General features: G+C 30.7%; 1 protein-coding gene across 13 annotated transcripts in view; it reads right to left on the bottom strand.

Moving 5' to 3' along the window:
- LOC127724474 (uncharacterized) overlaps nucleotides 1-21,398 on the bottom strand; it is a 158,617-nt gene that overhangs the window by 126,210 nt on the left and 11,009 nt on the right. For 10 of the 13 annotated variants that reach the window (XR_007992521.1, XM_052231446.1, XM_052231448.1 and 7 more), the window contains 3 exons: nucleotides 13,839-14,026; nucleotides 6,716-6,928; nucleotides 4,873-4,970 (listed from right to left, as the gene is read on the bottom strand). Coding sequence is in view for 12 of the 13 variants with exons in the window: in XM_052231446.1 (XP_052087406.1) it covers nucleotides 4,873-4,970; nucleotides 6,716-6,928; nucleotides 13,839-13,954 (427 nt within the window). In the remaining variant the exon portion in view is untranslated. Of the gene's footprint in view, nucleotides 1-1,780; nucleotides 1,979-4,872; nucleotides 4,971-6,715; nucleotides 6,929-13,838; nucleotides 14,027-15,694; nucleotides 15,733-20,440; nucleotides 20,515-21,398 lie in introns of those variants that run through there. The other 3 variants (XM_052231442.1, XM_052231444.1, XM_052231453.1) reach the window with 3 other exon arrangements.

Below are 21,398 nucleotides of genomic sequence, written 5' to 3'. Positions count from 1 at the left end.
TCAAAATGCTTCATTTCTTTTCTATCTAATAATGCCATCACCTGTTTTTATGACTCTCCAGATTTGATTTATTCTAAAAAGTTTGCAGTCTCTTTAATACAACTTCTGTTCAATTACCATGGCTTTAATTATATCAACTTTCAAATGGTGCAACATTATTTATGAAGAAAGGATGGATGAATGAATATTTTACTTTACAGTTCTGTTGCAGATCATGCACACCACATCCCTCATTCAAGGAGAGTATACATATATACACTACAATGAGATCAAACAGGCAAATATGTCAAGTAAAGTACTTTGATATAAAATAATTAGATACGGTATGATTGCCAATGAGACTATCCACCAGAGACCACATGACGTAGATGTAAGAGACTATAGGTCACCTCATTTTAAAAAAAATTATTTGTTTAATGTCCCAGTTGGCACGCCATCAATAAACTCTTACAAACTTCTATGGACCAGGGGATAATTATTAATATAAAACATAGGAAAATATCCTTCCATTTAACATTTAGAGGCTTGAAAAAGAATAAAACACCAACAAGCAGGAAAGTCTTGGAAATCTCAGACACCTTCCTGTTAAGATTTACCATCCCCTCACTTGACAGAAAGATAGATTCCCAAAACCTTATCATGTCTATAAAATGTTATATATTGCATTTCCTTAAAGCATAAACAAGAGTATTTTTTGTCATAATTTTTCTTTTAATGATAAGTTGAATTTAATCATTGCTATCTTTTTGTATTGATTCCAAATATTCCATTCCCAGGTACAAGAAACATTAGTTCGCAGATAAAAAAAAAAACAATCCGTGTTAAACCGGCTCGTCCCAGATCCTGAAAAACAATCTTGATGAAAATCTTCTGGCTTTAAAGTCAATGGAATATATTTAATGTAACAGATCCATATAATTAGCAGATAAATGAAACATTACAATAAATATTTGATGAGTTTGAACAAATGAGGATAAATAGATTTATAGGCAAAGAAATCAAACGGTTATGTTTACTCACTAAACATTTTTAATAAATGATGAGCACGAAATACTTCAGTCTCACATGAGCAATTATAATACTGGAAAAGATGGTTTATTTTGCAATTTAATATTGACCTATGCATAAGTAACAAAACTAAATACCCAGGACTATTTTTCACTATCTATCATGCAATTACAAACATATGTAAATAAGGAGTTATTGACACACACTAATATGGTATGGAATTCTTGAAGGATTCAAATACCCTCTGATGGAGAAATTTTGATGATTTAATAAAATTTTAAAATATCTCATTTGATGAAAAGACAATTACAATTCTGTAATAAATAACATGTATACAATATCAAAAGAAAAAAGGGTAACCACAAAAAAGTGAAAATATATATTCAAAACTGAAAATGACAGATGCCATTATTGTTAACCAAACATTTGTTTACTTCACTCTTTCAAATTTAAAAGATATTTTCATACTTTTACTTATTCTAAAGAGTTTATCATATTTGAACAAAAATTGATATATTTAAAAAAAAAAAAAATGACTAAATGAAAAACTTAAATACTTAAAAAAAGGTACAATAATGAATTGTGAAAAATAAACCTCTTAACAGAGAACAAATGAGTTTTTACTAATTAATTAATAACAATATTGGGCAATCAACTGAAAACAAACACAGCAACAAAAACACAAAATCAATATTACTACCCTATAACGGAAACAGAACTACTATTACAAAAAAAAAAACATCTAGGACAAAATATGACAACATTTTATTACCTGAAGATGCTGCAGCTTCCAGAATTAACATCCGAAACCTCTCCAGCATGCTTAAAATCAAGCATTACCGTTAATACATCATAATACAACTAATCACCACTTTAAAATGATGAACAAAAACATATCACTATCATCCCATATTTAAAAGTAAAAGTAAGAATCGCTGATTACTCTTCACTGAATTAATCAATATTCATCTACGGGAGATACCATCAGGACAATATTACGACACTCTTGAAAGTGCAACTTGCACTGGATGTTGTCAGTAATCAATTAAAAGTTAGACTGAGACAGATCGTAATTGTTTGGAGATGCATGTTTCATTGATTACTAGATCTAGGAATGTAAATCTATATTAACTCTCAATAGAGCAAAACTGATGAGAAATATTATCAGAACTGACATGTGTAATGGTAAAAAACAAAACCTTGCTAAGCTTGATAGAGTTAGCAATGGTTAGCAAGCTGCTTTCATATAATTAATATCTATATTCAATAATGCCTAGCCTGATAAAGATATCATGATTGTATTAATACAGATATTATCAATAATTCCTGCAAATTTTCCAATTGTAGCCATGTTGTCTGTAGTATTAGCTTAACTAAATAAGGATACTGTCTATAATAGAACTGAATAATGGATTTCTGATTCTACAATTAAAAGAACGGAAATTTCTGAAATTCTAAAAAATGAAGAACTTTATTTAGTTCCCATGAAGAGTAGATATCATAGAATAAGGAGATATGGTATGACTGCCAATAAGACAAAATAACATGGATTTAAGCAATTATAGGTCATCCTAGACTGCAAAGTGTTTCTGTTGTTTTATCAATAGACTGAATTATACAAAGATCAATGTCTATATAATAATCTTAATAGGAAAGTCTGCAAGTTTTAATGATTTTGCCATCCTTGTCTTAAGAAAAGTATCATATAATTGGTCAGGTGATATCTAAAAAAACCACCAGACTGTGATACAACTTGATTAAACTAAGTATTTTCTCAATAATAGTTGGAAAAAAGCATTAAAAAAGAATTATATATACCTCTGAATTGCTTTATTTTAGTCATACTAGATATTCTCTTATTCACTGAAATTCAAGTAGATTTTGCTATTTTCTACTGGTCCACATTGAAAGTAGGCTTGCCCCCACTCTCTCCCCCCCCCCCCCCCAAAAAAAAACAAGAATGTGTCCATAGTATACGGATGCCCCACTCGCACTATCATTTTCTATGTTCAGTGGACTGTGAAATTGGGGTCAAAACTCGAATTTGGCATTAAATTTAGAAAGATCATATCATAATGAACATGTGTACTAAGTTTTAAGTTGATTGGACTTCAACTTCATCTAAAACCTAAATTTACCTTGACCAAAAACTTTATCCTAAGCGGGACAGACGGATGAACGAACAGACGCAGACGGAAAAACATAATGCCCCTAGGTGGAGCATAAAAAACGCTTACCAATTAACTAGACTTGTAATTTTGAAATTATAAAGAAACTTCCTCAGGCAAAGTTGACTTTTGATGGATTTGGCTATTTTTAGGTACTTTTGGTCAAATAGCTCTTCACCTGTTTTGGTTCTTATACATCCTTGGCTTTCAAATATTCGGCTTTGAGCGTTCCTGACACATTAAAATTTATAACATGTTGTTTTGCATTGTGTACTAGTTAGTCATTTGTATTTCAACTTTTCTATAAAAAAAAACAATAAACTTAAGTGGAAGAGAGTGAGTTGGTCACAGTGAGTGAGTTGACTGATGGAAAAGTAAATTCTCATAAAACAAAGAGCATTATAAAATTTTCCATTAAATTTTTTTTAAATTGATTTTCATCTTAAAACTGTTACATCAATATGTTTATCTTACGTGATTACAGCATCGTTTTCAGATCGGTTTAATTAAATATTCATTTAAAATTCATCTATGTCAGACACCAAACTCTCTTTTATCAAATATTTACTTTAATTTAATCTGCTCCTATAATGCTTTAATACAACAAAGTGCAGCATAGATTCTGAAACAAAATCCATTTTCTACAATTTTCTGATGGGAATTGATTAATAAATGCAATAGATAATTAAAATAGTATGTGCATAACCTTTATAATACTAATTTTGAATCAAATTTCCAATACTTTTTCTTTCACTTTAAAGCGACAAGAACAAGAGAGAATTGATTTTGAACTCCTTTCTTAAACAGCTACCATTACATAAGCACCAAGTACAGTTCTAATACTGACAACTGTACTAATATTTAGTACTGATGGCCTTTTAGCAAGTCTGACTTTTTATACTAAAGGGTTGCAGATTAATGCATTTATTTTCTATTCTTTGCTATAAATTGTTTTAAAAATCTTTGCATTTTGAATTAAGTATTCACTGTATTAGTTTTTTTTTTTACAAAACAACAGAAATCATTCTTTTTGTTATTCCACTCTATAGCAGGAAGCCCTGTAATCAAAGAATTTCATTTTCGTGAATTGTTCCCATTTGTATATTCAGTTCTAAGAACAACTTTTAAGAGGCCAACATTAGCATTATCAATCCTTTGCTGGTAGACTTCCAATAAGTTATACGAGTCAATTAGACCAACTCAGCTGATTCACTGGTCTCGGCGACCTTAATCAAGTAGTTCTGTTTTTTATATCAATCATTAATCTAAAAGTATATTTGTTTATTTTTTAGGTTTGAGTTCTCACAACTTTATGCAACTTTGAACCAATCCCAAAAACTACCTCAAATAAACCAGATTAACTGAATACAAGAAATGAGCTGTCAAAATGACAGCAGACCAAGTTTTCTGCATTTTGAACCTGCAACGTTCTGTGCCTAATTTCCAATCAATCAAGGACCATAACTCCTGAACAAACAGCAATAGGGAAAATCGTCAATATAGAACCTTCTGCCCACCATATTTTTCATTTTAATATAAATGGATTTTCCCTCTGGAAAACCCGAGTAAAAATTGTTTGAGAAGGTTGGCAGCAAGTGGAACTAAAATTAAAACTCTCACCATTTATAAGAAATAAAGCCAATATCTTGACTGACTTGCAGCTCGAATACAAAATATCTTTGACATATGTACTTACTTCTTTGTCTGACTATAGAGGCCTTCACTAGGTCAGTACCTGTCTTTTTATTGGGCTTTCCCTTCTTATTCCATTCTTCCATAAAAAATTTCAACTGCCTGAAATATCACATCTCATTTATTAAAATAATACAAAATATTTATGTAAGTTATCTCCCCTTATGTGAATGAAATTTGAAGGTAACGATAAGTATAAATTTTTAAAGCTAAAAAAAGTAATTCACACATTTATGTTGTGTTTTGTGTACTGTTGTTTGTCTGTTGGTCTTTTTCTTCTTTAGCCATGGCTTGGTCAGTTTATTTTCGACTTGGGGAGTTTGAATGTCCCTTTATTATCTTTGGGTCAAGTAGGATATACAGGATTGTAGTTCCATCGAAAGAATACAGGGGTAAATCGGTTTATATTTACATAAAGGCGACATGTCGACAGTTTCAATTTTTATGTACTTAAGTCGACATGTCGACAGATTGTCAATTTGAAAAGATCGACATTAAATTGTCAACTGTCGACCTGTCAACTGTTTACTTGTCAACGGTCGACCTGTCAACTGTTTACTTGTCAACTGTCAACCGTCTACTTGTTAATTGTTACCATTTAAGCATTATTCTGCTGTATTGAAAAATTTTGATTTTATCAACTTAATTTATGTCAACTGCAATTTGTTCTTATATATTTTAAAGATCCTTCATGTCCTTACTGCCCAAGAATACACAAACGTATAAATTTATGGTAATAGCCGGAACTATAGTACCGTATATACTAATTGAGCCATATCTTTTGCCTCTCTTTTAAAGAGAGCAATTAAAGTTCACCTAATCAGTTTTAACCTTGATACTAAAATTCTATGCTAGAGTGAACATTATAGACTTTGTAAACGGGACATAAACCTTAAACATGTAATAGAAGGTGACAAATGACAGTACAAGTCTTTAAAGGAGAAAAGTAGTGACACTGTCAGTAAAAATCTTTAAAGGAGAAAAGTAGTAGCAACTGTCAGTAAAAGTCTTTAAAGGAGAAAAGAAGTAGCACTGTCAGTAAAAGTCTTTAAAGGAGAAAAGAAGTAGCACTGTCAGTAAAAGTCTTTAAAGGAGAAAAGTAGTAGCACTGTCAGCAAAAGTCTTTAAAGGAGAAAAGCAGTAGCACTGTCAATAAAAGTCTTTAAAGGAGAAAAGTAGTGACACTGTCAGTAAGTCTTTAAAGCAGAAAAGTAGTAGCAACTGTCAGTAAAAGTCTTTAAAGGAGAAAAGAAGTAGCACTGTCAGTAAAAGTCTTTAAAGGAGAAAAGTAGTAGCACTGTCAGTTAAAATCTTCAAAGGAGAAAAGTAGTAGCAACTGATGAACAAAAGAGACTGAGATATCAACTTTTCTCAACTTAATGGTTTCCACTTTTTAAGAAACAAAAATGCAGAATTTTTCCAGGATTTCTCCAGGACACCTACTTACAAGGACGGCATCAAAAGAGATTGATGAAGAAGCCATGATTATAAATTATTTTTGACTGTAAAACACTGACCATGTTGGGAACAATATCCTTTCTTAAAACACTCCCGACACTAGTACTTAAGTCATGGTCATTAACTTAGGGCTTGAATATTAGGCAATCAATTATTAATCATGCCTCTTTCAAAGATTATACAAATTGCAAATCAAACACAGAATTGCGAAAGGGAAATAACTTGATTTAAAAACTTGATACGGAACATCAGAAATTCAATGGTTTTTCCAGGGTCTTAACTTGTAACTTCGTTTCAGCATTCTTGTCCAGAAGATTAATGAAATATTTGCTGTTGGACATTTAGCTACCAACATCAATAAATCAATCTTTTTTTTTAATTAACTATACCTTTGCTTATGACATAATGTACACAACCATGTGCCTGCAAGTCCTTGTTCTTGACACGCTCGACATACACGAAAATGGCACTTTGGACAAAGGTCACCACGATTAAAGAGAAATCCTAGCTCTGCATGACACCTGGCACAGATTTTGGACAAGTCATCACCATTCCGTAGCACACTTTTCATGCGAATAGCTTGAATTTCTAACTTCAGATGCCTAAAAGAAAATAAATAGTAATATTATATATTTCATACACAAAATGCAGATGCAAAGGGTAAACAGTTGAAAGTTTACAAAGTTAACAGTCACGTGCTGACCAATACTTGCCTTTCCATTTCTGATAGATCTGAAATTTCTGTACTTTTTTCATTCATCATTATTATTTTCACAAACAATCTTATGAGAAAAATATATTGTTGGTCACAAACAATACAGTATACCTTAAGATCAATTTTAATCATAAAATTTTTATGTGAAATGAGCAGCTGGTGTTGTTTTGAAGTGCAGTAAAAATGGAGTTTCATCCAGCAAAATGTGGGATTTTCTTTACATACATATCCTGCACATAAAATTTAGTAGGAATTCTAAATCATATAAATCACATTTGTTCAATAAAATACATACAATGACAAATTGGACAATTTAAAATTTGTTTCTGGTTTTTACTCTATGGTAGATATACTGTCATGTGACCATGCACCTACATTGTATCACTGTTGAAGCTCCTTAAAATAAATAAATCAATTAAACCAAAGATATGAATATTCCATGCCTACATGTCTGGCTGGTCCTTGGGTCTCCTGGACAAGTAAATATTGTCCAGCTACTTTTCTTGGACAAGTTATTTCTGAAATAGCACAACTAGGAGGGACAGATCAATAAACTGCTTCGCTGAGCGCAGCTGGATACGCCCGCAGAGGTCCAACCCTGAACAGTTGGGGCAAAAATGGACACAATATTCAAGCTTGATACAGGTCTGAATTTGGATTGTAATTAAATATTTGACATATTATAGGTTTCTGAGTAAATGTAGTCAAAGAACTTGAAATTGGTTATAGGAATTGAATTTATATTCAATTAAAGATTTCTTGCTGTTGTGCAATACACTATGCTGTTGAGCAATACTTAGTAAATCTGATGTCAGACTATAAACAAATAAAATTTTTAAAATTCTAAAGGGAGCTTACATCAATAGATATAAACAATTCACCAAAGTTTCATAAGAATTGCTGAAAGCATTTTTGAGTTATTGTCTGAAAACTGGAAAATCCCCCCTTTTTTAATGAATAAAACCCCATAACTCGGAAATGTAAAATCTAAAATTTATAAAATTCTAAAGGGAGCTTACATCAATAGATATCAACAATTCGTCAAAGTTTCATGAGAACTGATGAAAGTATTTTTGAGTTATTGTCCGAAAACTGGAAAATCCCCTTTTTTTTATGAATAAAACCCCGTAACTTGGAAACGTAAAATCTAAAATTTATAAAAATCAAAAGGGAGCTCATGTCAATAGATATAAACAATTAACCAAAATTTCTTGCAAGTTGGTGAAAGCATTCTTGAGTTATTGTCCGAAAACTGGAAAATCCCCCTTTTTTTAATGAATAAAACCCCATAACTCAGAAATGTAAAATCTACAATTTATAAAAAACGAAAGGGAGCTCACATCAATAGATATAAACAATTCATCAAATTTTCATGCAAATTGGTTAAAGCGTTCTTGAGTTAATGTCCGACATGTTGACGACGGACGGACAGACGGACGGACGGACAGACGGACAGACAGACAACAGTATACCATAATACGTCCCGTAAGCGGGCGTATAAAAATTTGTCCAGGGAAGTAGATTTTTGTATTAAACTTGTCCTGAGGTGAACATTTTATATATTTCCACACCCTGTAATAAAGGTAAATAGTATGAAAATAAGATGTATGGAAATGTTTGACAATGAAACAACTATAAATAAAAAGACCAAGGACAAGGACTTCAAAAACCTTCAACAATGAGCAAAACCATACTGTATAGTAGGCTATAAAATGTCCAGGGATGACATAGTATGAATCAATTCAAAAGAGAAAACCAAAGGCTCGATTTATATATCCATATAAGGGGATAATTTGCCTTTATTCCTTGGTAATTAAGAAGTAATTATATAATCTTGTACAATTATGGTTTACCATGCATTAACTTGAATTAACTATATTCATTAAAAAATAAACATGTAATTGCAATACTTCACACACAATTATCTTTGTAATTAGTGTCGTGAATATTTTTCCCCCTCAAAAAAGCTTTTCATGTCCAACAGAATAAAATGTTCGGGTGTATTTAAACATTAGATACAATTAATTGTATTTACCATTCATGTCTAGCATTTGATCTGCTTTCATGTTTTATGCTTACCAATTGTTAACTATCCATTTACATGAACAATTTTAATAAGCAAATCTTGAAAAAGCTGTGCATAAAATAGTTATCCTCCTTTAGCTCAGGTAGTCAAGGGTAACACTTATACAAGTTATTTTTTCATATACTGGAAGATGCAAGTTAAAGTACAGTTATTTGTATAATAAACTCATCATAGATAACAGAATTATAATTTTGTACACAGGATGCTCTTTTGTCTACAAAAGACTTATCAGTGACGCTCGAATCAAAAATGTTAAAAAGGCCAAATAAAGTATGACGTTGTAGAGCATTTAGGACCCCAAAAAAATAAGTAAATGTGTCTGATATGAATTATCTTTTCAAAGTTTGAATAATCTCCCTGCATGTTTCTCAAAAAGTTTACTTATACAAGAAATGTTTAAATAAACCCCTGACATTCTGAGGGTTTGAGTGGTCAAATCATGCCACAAACGCTTTATTTGGTGTGCCTATAATAAGGATTCAACCATTTATCTCAAGAACCATTCTTTATGTGCCTGTCCCAAGTCGGGAGCTAGTTGTTCTGTGGTTGTTGTTGGTTCATGTCAGTCATATTTGTTTTTCATCAATAGTTAAAATTAAATTAGGCCGCTAATTTTTTCAGTTGAATTGTTTTATATTTTTCATGTCGGAGCCTTTATAGCCAACTATATGTTATGGGTTTCTCTCATTGTTGAAGGCCGTACGGTTGCCTTTTATTGCTAACATCCATTTCATTTGAACTTTGGTGGATAATTGTATCATTGGCAATCATACCAAATCTCCTTATTTTTATAAAGAAATCTATGTCTTTAAAATATACTTCCTAGAGGCTTGTAAATAGGCCGTATTTGGAGAGAAAAAAAAAAAAAAAACAAATGAGATTTTTATTCATGAAAAGATAATTCATGGGCGGATCCAGCAATTTATAAAAGGGAGAGTTGCTAACCCAGGATAAAGGGGGGGTTCCAACTATATGTCCCAATTCAAATGCATTGATCGTCAAAAAAAAAAGGGAGGGTTCCAACCCTCGGAACCCCCACCCCTGGATCCGCCATTGTAATTTCATAAATATTAAAGATAACTTTTAAAGACAGACAGTTGTACTCTATTAAAGCAATGAAGCAAGAAGTAATTTATGAAAAGAAGAAAATATGACTTTTTTACTTATATTATTTCATAAAAAGAAATCGGCATGACTACTGAATTTAAGTTTACCTCCATAAAAATACATTTACTGGTATCAGTAAATAAAAAATAATTGTTTAAATATTATCCATGACTGTCAGCATGATCAAGTAAAAAGTTATGAACCAAAAAAAAATCTTGACTGATCACATATAAACATTTCCAAGATCATAAAGAGAAAGACAATATATTTTTTCCTTGGTCCTTCCTGTATTTAGACCCCCCTACCAAGAAATTTGTTTTGCATGCACAGGTATAAAAATTGCGGTTTTTTATCCAACGCAATCACAGGTTTGAACATTGTTTTCAATTTAGAGTTGTTTATATTTTTTCCTTGGTCTATATACAATGCAGTATCTCTAAGATTTATAGACCAAAAGTACAAGAGCAGGGCGCCTTTATACAAGTAAAAGGAAGAAATAATTTGATCAAATTTAATCTTTTTTTAGCAACTGTTTTTTTTATGTGAAATTTCAATTTGACCTTTGCAATGTTCAATGACCATAATATTATCCTTTTTCATATAGTTAGGTAAGAGACCTTATAAATAATAACATTAAAACACCCATAACTTGTTCTTTCAAGCATGACATGACACCAGAATATGACCTAGAGGCAATAAGATATTAATTCAAATAGTTTCACCTCAATTGAATCTATTATAGATAAATTCCTCAATAAGTAAAATTACACAAATGAATAAAAAAGAAAATAAATACCTACATCACACATAGTGATTCTTTTGAAATTATTATGAGATTTCATGAAAAAAAATCGATTTAATACCTATTGATAAAAAGATTATGTGGTCGTTATATTTATTCATTATTTCCCGTGACATATTGTACTGTCCAACTATCTCAAGTATTTACTTAAAAGATTAACCAGCAGTGTTTACTTAATGTAGATAAAACATTACATTAACAATACTGCCAATTATTTAACAGGATTGCATGCACTTGTGCATAATATGCATTTAAAGTGCATCATCCCATACGCTACATGTAATAAATGAATTTATTTAAAAATTATTCAGTATACTGTGAGGAGGAACATTGGCTAGACTTCCTTTTAAACCCCCCCTTCATGTTTAACAATAGGAGAGGTATAAAAGGAAGTCCTTCTGAAACATATTGAGCTTAAGTGGCCCTGTAAATTCACCAAAAAAAAAACATTATGTAAACTTCTGGTCTCTTTTATTTTAAGTTCTTTAAAAATATGTAAATATTAGCTTAGGTTTTATTAAACAAAATGACCTATTTGGGCATTAAGGTTATGTCATAAGGAAAACTTGCTACATTCATGACATAAACATTGAAAAAAGTTTTTACTTCTATGTCAAAATGTAGTTTTAATTGTCCTTTTTTAAAAAATAATAAAAATTATAGTGTTTCATGCTGCAGGTTGTGAAGAGTGGACTCATTTTTTTTAAGCATTAAATTAATAAGATTAGAAAAAATTTAATGACAGAGTTTTGAAGTATATTACCAGAAGGTACAAGCGGCTCTAAGAAATTTAAAAGAAAATATGGGTGACCAAACATTTTTTTTGGTGTTCTTGCACATTCCTTTGTAAAATTAAATTCATAGGTTTATCGTCCCATATAAGATTGATTGATTGATGTTTTAACGCCACTTTCAACACTATTGTGCTATTTCGTGGCGGTCAGTTTTTATTATTGGAGGAAGCCGGAGTGCTGGTAGAAAACAACGACCTTCGGTAGGAAAACTGACAATCCTAGTCAATTAAGATTGGAGTCGAGTGCACTCCCATATAAGACTTAGTTTAGCTGTTATAAAACAGTCGTAATAATAAGATAAAATCAGACAATTTTCTTCATTTAAATGTCAAGTCTTATAAATAAACAGCATTCCTGTCTTCGATTTTGACTTTTTCATTCAAAATCTAGACTATTGTTTTCTGCTTATTTACAATCCAAGAACGACCTAGCTATACTACTTTGAGTAGAAACAAGGTAATTTAAGTAACATCTTAGCTTAATAACATAGAGCACACAAGTTGCCCAATATAATTTGTTGCCAGCAATAAGATAAACATGAAATAGACACATCCTTTTTTAAGAGGATTGAACTATGTATTTCTCAGTTTGCTTGAAATGAAGCAGTCCAATTTCACGTAATGTCGCAGGTTTACTACATTAACTTTCATTTTATTGATCTATTACTCCATTTTAAGGGAATACTAAAATAGCAATTGATGTGTTTTTAAAGTCCATAGGCACAGCATTTAATTTTGAAAATTGGAAAAAATTGGAAAAAATATGATTTTAAGTGCCAACGTGACTAAGCGAATGTTTTTTTCTTTGATTAAATTGTAATCATTTCTAAGAAACAATGAATTACTTAGTCACCGAAACACAACAAAAAGCAAAGAAGACACATTAAGAATATTACCCACTAGAAATAGAAATTTCATATTATTGAAAACTTAGCTTAAAGAACTTAAAAGAAAAGAGACCAGAAGTTTACAACACATGAAATTGTGATCACAAAACAGGTGTCCTTTTCACAACAATAATTTTACTTTTCATCATACATGTCATAAAGCAAAAATTAAAGAGTCTATTCAGGATAAGAAATGAAAGCTCTCAACTATATATACATGTATGTTACATCATTCTGATGAAACATGAGAAATCTCAATTTACTTCATGTAATAATAACAAGTGCAGACAAGATTTTATTTTTCAGAAAAAAAAATTGAATCTTAAGAATACCTACCTGTACAGAAACATAAATAATCAAATTACAATTTTAAAAAGATATACACTAAATCACCATTTTGACATCACATTAAAATAAACCAAGATCTAGGGTAAACTTTAATAAAACAGATACCCAACATCACCAAAAAAACCCTCTTCAAATAGTCATAAAAGAAAGACAAGGGCCAACATCCCAAGGAAAACCTAATCATAATGTCTAGATAAGTTGTGAATGAATTCAACAGTGGCAGATCCCGAAATTTTCATAAGGGGGGGCCAACTGACTGCCTAAGAGGGGACCCGCTCCAGTCATGCTTCAGTGATTCCCTAAATAATCAACCAAATTTTTTCTACAAAAGGGGGGCCCAGGACCCTTGGAAAACACTCTAAATCCACCTCTGTTCAAATGACACCATCAAAGATTAATTATAAACACCACATTCTTAATCAAAATACAAAATTTGTGAAGAGTCATGATCAGAAACAACCACTACAAAAAAGTTCCAGGCTTGAGACAGACATATAAATGTGATAAATATACATGTACAATAGCATACATCTGTAATGGTGAAGATTTCTCTGAATTGACCTAATAGGCAAACATTTGGACCCTCTTAATTTATATGTATTTAAGACTAGAAACTCTTGAAATTCAACATGTTTTTAGATTTCAATCAATCTAGTCTATGCTGACCCAGTACATCTATGATCTTTCAAAATTTTCACAACCCTGATGTCTATGCCAATTGACAATTAAGCTTCTTGCACTTTACATTTCATAAGTCTATTAACATCAAATTACCCTATTTTTCTGTCTTGAGACTTTTTGAGTTCATCATCTTTCTTCAAGACAGACAAGATAATCTTGCGTTCTTCTTCTGTCAAAGTGTCCAGATTTATCAAACTTTCCATTGACATAATGAGGTTTTTGCCGAAACTTCTTTTAACTTCTAACTATAAATATACATTTCTGCATCTTCCTCAAACATTCTGAAAATATAAAACCAAAATCTGATTTATTCAGTTTCTCACAAGTTCATGGCCAATCAACAGCTCTTGTTTTGTAAAAGTAAAACCAAGCACAGTATTGGGAAAGATTATTGTGAATCACAGTCGTTAATGGATTTCAGTACATGTGAAAAATAAATGATTCTCATCCTGCTATATATTTTTTAAATCATTAAAATTATCGCAGTTAACTCAAACTACTGATTACATATAAATATCTGATATACCAATTGCCTACTAAATTCTGTAAGTGAGTACATACATAGACTTTTATGCATCCAATTATTAAGATGCTCTTTGTAATGTGAGAAAAAGCTATTCTTTTTATTTCATTTTTTCATTCAAACAAAATATTTTTTGTTCATCTAGGTCTATGAAATAAACACAATACTGAATTCATTTCAATAGGAAGTTCAATGTACATGCATTCTATAAATATAGAAACAGTATGGTTGTCAGGTGAATTAATTTCTAAATACAAACTGTGACACAGAGATATGTCTGGTCTGTCGGAAGAAATTTCAGCAAGACAATCTGATGGACAGCAACATTGCTAAGAAAATTCAGCAAAAGACAATCTGATGGACAGCAACATTGCTAATTAATTCAAAGTTGCTGGACCATGACAACGTGTTAAAAGGATCGTTAAACTGAGATGTACTAATAGCAATGCAACTTTAGAGAAAATATCATTGATTATTCACAAGTAGTTCCTATCAAACTGGTTTAAGCAGAAAACTTAACATTGAAAATGGTTAGTAAATTCAAAGTCACTGGACCATGAGCTAGCGGACAGGCCTTGATATAGTCACCAAACTTATGTGTACTGACAGTAATGCAACTCTAAAGAAAATATCATTTATCTAACACAAGTAGTTCCTATCAAACTGACTTAAGCAGAAAACTTGACAATTGTTGATGCTGCCAATAATGACTACAACCCTGGAACAGCAACACCTATGTCTCACCTTCTGCAACAGGCAAGGCAAAAACTGGTCCAATTTGATAACAATTCTTATCGAAATTTAAACTTAAGTCGATTTTATTAACAAATACCATAAATAATCAACTGTAAATAAAGTCAATCATATGGCTTTTTTATAAGTTATGTCAATTTGTTTTTTAAACTTTGAACATGAAATAATTAAATAAAAAAATATATATATATCTGTCTCATTTACATAAACTTTCTATAATTCTAATGTAGATCAGTGAAGCATTATACATTACACAAACATAATGCAATTTAAAAGAACATTCACATGCAAAAGTAATAAAATTTGTCATTTTCATCATATAAAATTGTGCATTAAATACCCTAACATGCATAAATATACTTGGTGTCAGGCAATATACTGTTATATTATACTGTCATGTTAGATAGCTTGATTAAACTGAAGAAAAAAAATATGATCAGAGCTAACAAATGCATCTGTCTTTCCCAATTTATATATTAGCTACGATTATGAAAAAAAAATCAAAATACATTTTGTTTGGTTTCAACATTTATAAAAGTGGAATTGTGAATTAATAGTTCGCTATAAGCAGTCAGTTCGAATCAATTTAGTAAAAATAAGCTCAAAAACATTAATTATGTATTATTGGCTTGCAAGTTAATAATTCAACTCATTTGAATAGTATTCATCCAACCTTCAATGTTAACCCTCAGCTGGAGATGGGCTAACAAACTGAAAAAATAATGTGCATCTTTTATAGTAGGCAGGGCATAAAAATTAAGTACATATAATGCCGCAAAGTGCTGAAGATTTTCAGGAAGTTTCACTGAAACCCATTCATTTTGGGATACTTCATGGATTTCATGGGTAAAGGTTTCAAAAACAAAATATAAGTTTTCAATAGACTTGTATGCATAAGTTATCTAAACCACAAAATCAAGTATTCATCAATAACTACAATTTTTCCAAAATCCCTGTAAATTAGTACATGTACTCAAATCTACATTATTGACTGTTAAGCATTGGATACTGTTAAATTACACCAAGAGTAAGAATTAACTAATGTCTTGTATAATTTTGTATGCTGCTCTGCTATAAGAAGGCCTTTAATTATCAAGAGGAATTAAGTTTGGTCAATTCAGAGCTTATTAGACTATGGCCACTTGTCAATTCTTGAAGAGTCTATAGGTTTGACTGTAGCATATCTATTTTTGTTAAACTTGATAGATGACTGCATCATTGACTCTCAAAATGAATAAATTTTAATGAAAATAGTTTAACATATTAAAGGGAAAATTCGCGATTTTTTACTTTTCATCTTATTATGTTCATAATACCATAAAAAACATATTTACCAAGTTTTATCTGGATATGAACACTAATAAAGAAGAAAATTGGGAATTAATAATTTTATTTATTCCAACTTCCTGACTTATGTGACGTAGTTTAAGTCTTTTTGCATGCCGGGAGTGAATAAATCTCGTTGTAAGTCTTGTTCGTTAATCATCTAATAACGCGATTTAAAGCGCATCGACGACTTTTGGCGTAGCTATTAACCAACTAATAATTAAGAAAGTAAAGTGATCCGCCGTGCAACTTTCAAAATTAAAATGTACAATTTATATTTAAAGGATTTCTGATATGATTATAGTAATAAAAGTAAATCATACAATAGAATATATTTTCATGAATTTTTTTTCCGACGGATATTTTGAACAAATATATATAACTGATATTGTTTTACAAATGCATGTTTGTATTCTCACCTGAAGGCTTTTACTTCAGTCGAGTACTGTGTAAATACAATGTGTATTGTACTGTGACACTAAGTGACCACCTGTTGAATGCGTGGTTAAATTCAAGGTAATTAAAAGATTAGCATTCTGTAATTCTATTCTTTTGATCATGTTGATCTTCACTCGGTGAATTTTAGCCAACACGGTTCACCGTTACAGGTGTGAACAACATTTCGTATGAATGATAAAAACATTAATTATTTGGGGAGGAATATGGTGGCAAAATACCTGAATCGCCGTTATATACATGTATATCTTTTATATTTTGCGTAAGCTTAATTTTAAAATAGATAGGTGAGTATTTTGTTGTAACATCGAAATTCTGAATTACTTTCAATTAAATAATTTTACAAATAAAAATGGCCCACGAAAACGAGCGTATAAACCAAACACTGTACTTACTTTTTCAAATTATCATGGGTATTAACCGTTAATATTTCAATGTTTAGAGAAAATTATCGCGGTTACATGATTAATATAGCTTGGTCCGTCCACAGCGATCTACATTTACCTAATCGGGAATGCCCTTATTAAAATATTTAAAATCTCACAACGTATACATACTTTAGCTATTTGACCAACGATGTTTAAAAAAAATAACAGAATCAATCTAACGTCAACTTTCCTTTTTTGAATGGAGACAGACCAGAGGAATCAATTTTCAATGTGCTTTATATCTTGTACCTTTGCAAGACTTATCATTCATTCATAAACCCACTTTATACCAGAGACATATATGTCAGTCTTAACTGACAAGAATACACCTAAAGCGGACAAGCAGTATTTTCTTTAAGTTTCTGTGATTTAATACCAAGAAAGAAAAAAATCCCGAAATTAATTTGATACTTTGATACTCAATATTTTTCCTGGAAAATATTCATATCCTCGTTTGGTCTGAAAATAAGATAAGAATTTGGTATACAGAACATGCAGAAGTGTGAATGTCATAAAACCTTGTTATATCAGAAACCATTATAAATGTGAACCTGTATACGTAAGACCTCATGGGACGTCACCTAACCACATACAGGTAATATACAAGTAGCTCTGTTATACCCGGAAATGTCAAGGTAAATCACTACCGATACAGAATGTACCAATGCAAAGAAAATTCTGATGATTGTGAAGCATGACCATTCATGATTTTAGAGGAGTCTTAGGTGGAAATTGCCGGTACGATTTAAATTCTGACTATATTTTTTTCTCTCAATTTAAATCACTGAACTTAAAAAAAAAAGAAACATACGCCCAAGATCAGAATTCTTCATGTAAATTCATAAATACAACGTTCTTATTTTGTAACTTTCGATATACTTCACCCCCAACCACCGCCCCCTCCCAACCTGGGAACAGTATATCTAACATAACAATGTTTGTGTACCTGCCCAAATAAAAAAAAAAAGATGAAAAAAGAAAGAGATGAACGGTAAGTCACATCAGATTCAAATATTTATATGGTTGATTGTCGTTAACTAGAGATGTAAAGTTACATGTCTCTGCGTTAACTTATAAGAATGACAGGAAAGTATATACTTGAAATAGATTTATGATGAATAATATGCAACTGCAGCACCCCTTTTTATCAAAGTGTACATGCATGTATTTTAATGACTGTCCGTTATTTCGATTAAGAATGACAAGTGTACGTGAAATTCTATAGTTGCCAGTGAGACTTTTTTTTTACCAGATATGCGACTTTTCGTATTTATATTTTCTCTTATATTACTCTCATTTAATATTTTATGCATAAGTGCAATATTAGGAATGGTTTATCCCCCATCCCTATTAAGCTAACTAAATAAATTAATCAACCTTCTAGCTGACCAGACGTTAACACATCTACTATCAGTCAATTCGGAGTGAAGTTTCTTTATTTCTTCAAATAAGCTTTTTGGGGATCATTAGTGTACGTCCAGTGGCATATATATTACATGCATGTCGGAACAGGAAAATTGACATGATGTATAATAGAACCATGTTCACATTATTACATTATTATATATAATACACAACCATTGAGATGATGACGACTTTCTTAAACTGTTCAAAATAATCTTATGGAAATAAAAATCTGTGATTTTACTATGTGCATACCTTTGATGAACCAAAGCAAGTTAGATATACATAAATAAAATAAATAAAATAAATAAAATAAATAAAATAAATAAAATAAATAAAATAAATATTTTATTATAGTGTCACATATTTGATCAAACAATATATATATACAACAATTCATAATAAAAACAGAGATCAAATATCCAGCCTTAGAATAGACTTATGAGACACTTAGATATCGACCTGTATTTAAATCAGATTGGTTTTGGATGTTTCTTTCGTATATTCAATATACATGTATATATTCTAAATTGCGACTATCTATAGTTCCGTAACCTTCTATCTAGGCGTATAATCCAATGATCGACAAGTGCGTACATTTTGTTAAATCAATATTTGTACGTTTCAAAATGTCCATAATTATTGACAACGAGTAATTACTTACATTTTCCCCAATTTCCGTTTGGAAAATATGTAAATATATTTTTATTTTATCAAATCTTTTTTTGGAATTATTTAGATTTTCATAAATGTTCTTTACACCATAAATGTTATTTATAAACAAGCGTATGAGTTTAGTCATATATATAATGGCTATTATATCTATGGTTTAGTAAAGACTAGCATATCACTATCGGACACGCAAGACAAAGATGTATATTCACCTGATAGTTTCAAAATGGAAAGTTACAAGTTATCGGCCGTGTACACTTCTCAATACCCTCAGAGGTGAAGTGATGCACGAACTTGCTTTATGTAATTGTGTAATAAGAGTTTAAAAGCCCGACAGGAAATCGCTTGAATACCTGGACGTGTCAACTCACAATACCTCTGGGAACAATTCCTTTAGCAATGCTGGTGATCAGATAAGGGAAGGTCCGAATTTTTTTAAATAAGATTATTACATAAATGAATTATGAACACACTAGATTTTCGAAAACATTTTTACACGGAACACTTAATTTATCACTTTGAACTTTTTAACTAATTTCCATTAACATTTCTTGTTTCAAAAACTTAGTAAAAAAAAACAGTTTCAAAACGACAGACCATAGTAATAGCTATTCAAAAAAAATTATATATAATTATATTTTCCGTATCAAGTTAGTTAGGAAAGGTTGCATGCACAACCATGTCTATTATAATCTTTTTTTGTGACCCGGGAAACTGTTTAGGCTTTCCTTGTCGGGTAAAACAACCGTACGCTTGACAAGATATCGACACTCAATTACGGCTACGTTAGGTTACTGCTTGTTTTGGTCCTTTGTGGTTTATAGATATATCGTGGTTTCTATCCAGGGATGATGTCAAAATGGCCGCACGCGGAGAAGTGATACTCTAAATTTAAAATCGATGGTGATCTCTTATCTAGCAGAATTAAACTTTAATATTTATGAATTTGTGGTTTTTTATACATAATCAACATAATATCAATTTTTCATTTTTTTGCGAAGTTTCCCTTTAAATACAAAATGGTTCAATTTCAATTTGTCACAATTACATTAAAACTATTCAAAAGTTGTTTACTTCTTTTTAAAAACTGATAAAAAATAATCAATATTAAGGCTAAAATTAAATGAACTCACCAATAACATTTAAAAACCTTTATCAAATCTACAACATTTTTCAAATGAATGAAGAAATTGCTTTTTTCACATTTTGTACGCACAGCTGACTATGAAATTATAGCCTTCGTGATATATAAAAGTTAACAAATACATGTAAATATCACAAACTATAACATGAAATTGCAGGACTAATTTAGATTAATTATTCTCAATAAATGGTGGAAATACATCTATTATATTATAATGGCATTCTGTACAAAAATCATATACTTATAATGACTTATTCTTTATAAATGTCATCTGTAAATATCTGAGTTTCTTTCTTTCATAAATTTACCCTAGTTTACATTTGACACTAATTAATACACTAATAATTGCCATTGACCACATAACACTGGTCAACATGCAGCTTCCTCCTTATTCAAAAAAATATACATTTGTATATGATTTGTAAAACATTTGTATATGATTTGTAAATTGGTTTATTTAAGTAACAGTTTTTTGCAGGTTTACCAAAATGTTAATGTTTTAAGAATTCTAATTTCATAGTTTTGTAATCAATGTGTCTGTCTATGCAACTGAAAACTTTGGACTTTTGTTGAGAAATTAAATTGTGGTTTGCCAGGAAATACCTCCAAAAATAATACCTCGGGTATAAAAAATTTATCCGTAGTGTATAATAAATCTTTTACATAAAAAAGTCATACACTGATACATTAAAAAAGAATGCTTGGCTGCATCAAGATCAAAAGTTCAAACAATCCATTAAATTTCAACCAAACAAAGATGTCACAATAAACATAAACAAATAATCAGTATCAGAAAAACAAATCTATACCTTCCCTACCTAAGGGTAGAATTCTTCATATATACATGTAAGTATTATCAATGAATAATACACATTAGAAAGCAACCTGTTGCATTTACAAAATAACCCCGAGCTAAAAAACAGATTGTAAACATGGGATCAAAATAA

Source organism: Mytilus californianus, unplaced genomic scaffold, assembly GCF_021869535.1.
Source record: "Mytilus californianus isolate M0D057914Y unplaced genomic scaffold, xbMytCali1.0.p SCAF_14, whole genome shotgun sequence".
Classification (NCBI taxonomy): domain Eukaryota; kingdom Metazoa; phylum Mollusca; class Bivalvia; order Mytilida; family Mytilidae; genus Mytilus; species Mytilus californianus.
Note: the sequence above shows the minus strand (reverse complement) of the source record. Positions and strands in the feature narration are given on the sequence as shown.